The sequence below is a fragment of the Geospiza fortis genome, unplaced genomic scaffold (genome assembly GCF_000277835.1).
Source record: "Geospiza fortis unplaced genomic scaffold, GeoFor_1.0 scaffold98, whole genome shotgun sequence".
NCBI classification, from domain to species: domain Eukaryota; kingdom Metazoa; phylum Chordata; class Aves; order Passeriformes; family Thraupidae; genus Geospiza; species Geospiza fortis.
The window spans coordinates 12,746,720-12,752,719 of NW_005054306.1; the positions used below are offsets into that span (position 1 = coordinate 12,746,720).

The 6,000-nt window shown below is 34.6% G+C and overlaps 1 protein-coding gene across 7 annotated transcripts in view; it reads right to left on the reverse strand.

Moving 5' to 3' along the window:
- EPB41L2 (erythrocyte membrane protein band 4.1 like 2) overlaps nucleotides 1–6,000 on the reverse strand; it is a 109,082-nt gene that overhangs the window by 37,815 nt on the left and 65,267 nt on the right. For all 7 annotated transcript variants that reach the window (XM_031066640.1, XM_031066644.1, XM_031066645.1 and 4 more), the window contains exon 6: nucleotides 5,312–5,354. In XM_031066640.1, the coding sequence (XP_030922500.1) occupies nucleotides 5,312–5,354 (43 nt within the window). The remainder of the gene's footprint in view (nucleotides 1–5,311; nucleotides 5,355–6,000) is intronic.

A 6,000-nucleotide genomic window follows, 5' to 3' on the forward strand; every position in this document is an offset into this window, starting at 1 on the left:
TACTTTAAAATATTTTTCTGGTAAACACCACATTAAACAACTACAATAACAGTGATATTTAAATTTTCATATGTTAGAATTGTTAATAACACATGCATTTTTTTAAGCAAAAGCATGCCTAAAACTATATTAATAATTTGAAAAAGCATGAAATGTTGCCTTTAGTCATAGCTCTGTTTTTAAATAAATTTTTAAGATTTGAAAGCTAAGTCACTCATCAATAACTAAAATACATTTTCAGAATGTTAGTATTTTGGACAATAAATTATTTTAGAAATCTGTATTACACAGATAAATCATGCTTTGAAAAATGTGTCTTTCTGCAGCAACAAAAAAAGACCAAAATGCCACCGTCAACACAATGCTAGAAAAAAGTGCTGATGTTATTTAAGGCTACTTTCTTAAAAAAACAAAACTATTTTGAAATTCCATACATATTAGAGGTAAAGAGGTGTGTCAGAATTTCTAATGTCTTCCAACATTTAAAAAATTATTTTGGTTTTTCATACATGGCTATTCACTGAAGCACTTCAATTTTTGTTTAAGTGTGAACCTCATTCTACACCTGGCTGCTAAGCCACTGTTTCTCTTTGAGAGCTCTGGGTTTTAGTGTATCTTAGCATTCCCAGTTATCAAGATTTTGTACAATTTTGTGTACAAAATAAGGCAGGACCCTTAAATGAGGTCTCATTTATCACTGCATTGCCTACTGCAATGCAGTGCAAAACAGAATTAAGACAAAAATACCTTGGAAAAAAAGTCTAACAGTAATGAGTACATACAGCATAACAAACACAGTTAAAGATGGATTAGATTAACCTATTTCCATCATCTCCCAGGGAATCAGCATAATTTAATGGAAAGATGCTGATATTGGGTAAACCAAAGTGATGAGTATGAGCAATAGGGCCAAAATGTCTACGCAAAAAGCATTCAAGGAGAGCTGTCATGTTAACAGAGCTGTGGAGAAATGGATGAAGGATGTGTCCTTCCACACTGGTACTAAACCTTCAAGTTTTTCCTGGTCTAAAATTGCAGTTACACTAGTCACATATGAATTCCTGTTTAACTATTGCTCTTTCTGGTCAGCATTTCTACAGCTCACTTTCAGAAAACACTGCAGACAAGACACTTAGGTGTGGTTTGAAGAAAAAAAACCTGAAAAACTATATTCTCTATCAAAAAGTGCATAAATCCTCTGAGTGTGTAGGCTTTGTAAAAAAACCATATCTTTACTTACCCTGATTAAATTGCTAATTTATTGAAGAAATATTGAGGTTGATTTTGTACTAAATATTTTCTAGACAGCTGGTGACCATGTATTTTACCTGATTGCTGAAAGCATATTTATCCCCTAAATATAGAGTAGCAAGTTTATTACAATGTGCACAGTCTATATTTCTACTTCACACTAAAGCAGACCTTTTATAGCTGCACAAAAGAGGCATATAATCATAGTTGTCCTCATATAATAATGCGCATTATTGCTGGCTCTTCATAGAGTTGGTAGCCAAGACAAAAATATCAACCCCAAAACTGACTTAAAATTGTATTCAGCATTCTGTCCCTGATAAGGCTCTCTGTTTTGATTTTCAGTAGTATGGGCTACAGAAATGTCAAAAATTTTTCTAGCCAGCTTGTTACATCAAAAATGCTTCTGTGGCAACTTTAGGCCCATTCTTAGAGTAAAGAATGCAATATAACCAACAAGCTCGCAGCATACAATTACCATGATTATTCTTATTTCAACTGGGAAAAATCAGTGAGGGATTTTTTTTCCAGTAAAGGCTTTTCTGGCTTTTACTCATGATCTCTTGTATGTCAGCTTTTGCATGAAAACCCTTCCCTTGGCACAGGTACTTAGTTCTCTTCAACAATAACAATCTACACTCTAGTATAATAAGCTTAGATGAAAATTAGCTACAACTCTTACAGATATATAGCTAAATACATATAAAATAGATTGATATAAAATAAAGTGAACCTGCATAAAGTGACTACCATATTTTGATGCCTGAACATACCCATACATTTTTTTAGCACTAAAATCAAACAGCCAGTGTTGTGCACCGAAAATGCAAATGCTCTTTCCTAATTAATTGAAACTTCTCTTAGTTCCCCAGCCTATTCTGTTCGCAGAACATCTGAACTCTCTCCATTTCTTACAAGATATAGAACACAAAATATGTGATGTGGAAGTATTTTTTGCAGAAAAAATACTAACCATACTGCAGGCTAGAAAAACATTTAACTGACATAATATTACCTTTGAGTTAAACAGATAAATTCTCAAATTGAATTTTGTATAAGGGTGACCCAATTTACCCTCTGTGTAATCTGAGATTTGACCATTTCAAGGTCATTTGCTATTGCTTGTACCATCACAGCATTCTGGCTGTGATTCTCCGTTTTGCAAAAGCCTGAATCCACTTGAGATGTACCAATTTTCAAAAAGATAGTGACAGAAATGTAATTACCTACCTGTCCCTGAAAGAAGTAATTAGAGGTTTTAACACATGCCAGTGGATAGCCAAGTACATGAGTTAAAAAAAGTCAAGAATTCATTTTCCTGAAGAGATCAGGCTGGCTGAAAGCAAACAAGATTTTTGTCACCTTTGTAGCCCTGAGAACAGAGACAGTAATTTGTGGATCATGTTCATTAGCTGAAGTAACATCAGTAATTGCTGAGATCCAACATAATTGCCCAGCCAAAGGCCAACCTGTACAAGTAAGAGATCTCACAGAGGGGCTGAGGACTGTGACACAGGAAGAGACAGCCTGCAGAACATGACTTGGGGGAGACTACAGGAATCTTATTTTATCTTTCCCAGTCACAGGTAGTACATACATCCCCAGTGTGCAGAGTTTTGGTGTTGCTCACATTTAAGACAGACAGAGATTGTTGTAAATATTATGTTGCAAACTGATGTGTTGAACTACATTTCTGAAAGTGTCACCTTTATGTGTTCAGATCAATGTATTTATCCAAATACACTTATCTAGCATGCCAGTGCTTCAGTTTCTGCCATACAATAGAAAAAGAAATCACCAAATGTTCAGAGTTGGAAGGGACCCACAAAGATCAGCAAGCCCAGCTCTTAAGTGAATGGCCCATAGAGGGGATTGAACCCACAACCTTGGCTTGTTTTATGTCTTTTAGCACCAGGCTCTATCCAGCTGAGCTAATCTCAGGTTCAAGAGTTTTGTCATTTCCAAATTTCAAATGCACTAATAGGTTTTACAGGTATCTTAAATTTAATGAGTATTTTTGTACACAGGATTTCCATTGTTGATTAAAGACAAATATATTTAGAATTAGACCTGAAAAGAAAAAAGTCTCATTACTTGATACTTATGTAGCTGAAGGATTAAATGTGCCTGCAGTAAGATTCCAATATCTGGAAACTTTAATAGACTACTGATGAGGAACACAACTAACAGTATGATAATTACTTTCATCTAGGTGTAAGCAAGCATCATTTTAAAATCCTTAAAATCATGTTCTTACTTCACTATTTATTTTATTATGCCTATCAACTCTGAAATACTATAGACCAGAGGAAAAAAAAAATCCCATCATGACTCCTCATTCAATAACATTCAATGGACTTGCTCTCCAGTATAAAATGTAGGTCTTCATGCTGTATGGAAAATCAAACCCCCTTAACATATATTTCTGTACTGCATATGATACAGTATTAAAAAGAACTTTGTCTAGTGCATCCAAAAAATTTTCAGGTCAGTTCTTACGCTTCAAATTTGTGACACTAACTTGTAGGCTAGATAGCACACAAAGTGCTACAGAATACAAAAAGATACCAACATTTGTATCAGCAAAGTTGATACAAAAAGTAGCAACATCCTCCATCCTTTGTTGTTTATTAAAACCAAACCAAACAGCCTTTAGCCAGCATATTTGGACAACTGATAGATTTTCACTGAAGACCTGCAGAAGTTCCAATACCAGTAACTTTTCCTTAATTCAAGGTGTGGGTGCTACTTGCATATTAGTACATTCACTATTTTAATAGGTCTAGTTTGTTTACACAAGAGCATGTTGGATCAAAAAAAAAGCTTCCAAGGATGCCTCTGTAACTTTCATTTCTATAATGAGAATATAAACCACACCTTCCTATTAAGGGATTTCATCAATGGGCAAAGATGTGAAGAAAAAGGAATTAACATCACTATGACTTCTGGAAAAAATAAGTATTGCCTTAAAATGTGGAGTTAATAGCAGTAAAGAAACCATCTGTTTGTCATTATAAATAACACACTGCTGTTCTTAATTACTAGTACAGTCAGTTTCTTAGCTTAAATTTTCGTATTGTAAGTCTAGGTTTGTAAATATTATCATCAGCCTCTTCTCCCCACTTTCCTATCAGGTACTACCAAAAGTTTTCCATTAAAAACAAAACAACAACAAAAACCCTAGTTTGGCCACAAATGAGTACGGCAATGACAATAAGTTCAGTAAGGGCAGGGGCTGTCTAGCATATTTTAGTGGCCACTTATTTTGTGATATGTAGGCTCAAGCAGAGTATCACCTACATTTACTCTCTATACACTCCCCAGCTAGTGAAGAGCTTCGACAGAGCTTTATGCAGAGTAAGATAAATTACTCATCATGTACTAAGTATAGGAAGTAGAAAGGCATTTCAAGCAGATTCAGTCTGAAAAGTACTGTAGTGAGACATTCCAAGATTATGCTCTCTATGCCATCTCCATTCTGAAAATGATGGTCATTATCAAAAAGTCAATGGTGGACTGATCAGTATTGAAGAATATTAATTTTCTGTAAAACATATTAATTCTCTTTTTGTAGGTTCATATTCTTCTGGTGATTCTTTAAAGTAAGGAAATTCTATGACGACAATCATGACCATCTTTGCATGATTGCATTCTCCACCCAAAAACCAGCTATCAGCACAAAGAGGAAAAACATCTATGGTTTCAGGATGCAAAAATATCAACTATTACTCACACAACAAGAGAAAATTTTGGGTCAATAATATATTTGATTAGTTTCCAATATAATATAATGATTAATCATTATAATATAGAGATATAATAATAACATATAATATAGTATAATCCTTAACTTCTACAGCATAATTCTGAGTGACTCCCTCTCCTCTACTTGGACAGGGGATGGAAATAGAAGATTTGCTTCCTGTTTTAAGGTGAATACATCACTATCAGATAGAAATTATTTTAAAGCTGTTAGCAATCGACATCCAGGCTACTAAATTATGAAGAATATTTCTGTGAGGTAAAAAGGAGCATAACATCTGAATACAGAAGTACTTACTTCGAATTTGTCTCTTAATTTCCTTCGAAGAATCTAGCCAGTTCTGAAAAAAAAAAGAACAAGCAAACCACAGCAAGCATTTAAAATCCTCAATACCAAAAATACTTTGATATAATCTGTGCAACATATTAATTAGCTTTTACATTTCAGTTACTATTGATATGTGCAAAGAGACTGTTGTGACAGATCATCCAAAAATTAACTTTTGGAAGTGAGACTAAGGAATTTGTAACATATATTCATTGGTAACTCAGACAATCCTGTTTACTGGTTTTACCCATACATGTTAATAAAACAAGTTAAGAGACTAGGAACCTACAATTACTAAGACTTTCCTTCACTGAGTTTGAAGCTTTACTTCCCAAGGCCACACACACACACACACAAGCACATTCATGGAAGAAACATACATAAAGCCAGCCTGACAGCAGGTTTTGCAATGTTTCAAAGATAGACGTGAAATGCAGGGAAGAGTTAGATACTGCCTTGTGAGGCCAAGGAAAATATCTGCTTTTTCACAGGCCACTGCAGGTACTTGCAGTTTTAAAGTCTGAGGGAATACCTCAGTGCCAGCACAAATGTTGCCAAAGGCTTATTTCTACCAATGTTTCTCACCTAACTCAGCAAAGCAGAGCATCCTGGGTATAATGTGACCCACCTTTTTCAGTCTATGGTAGCAAACAAATTCC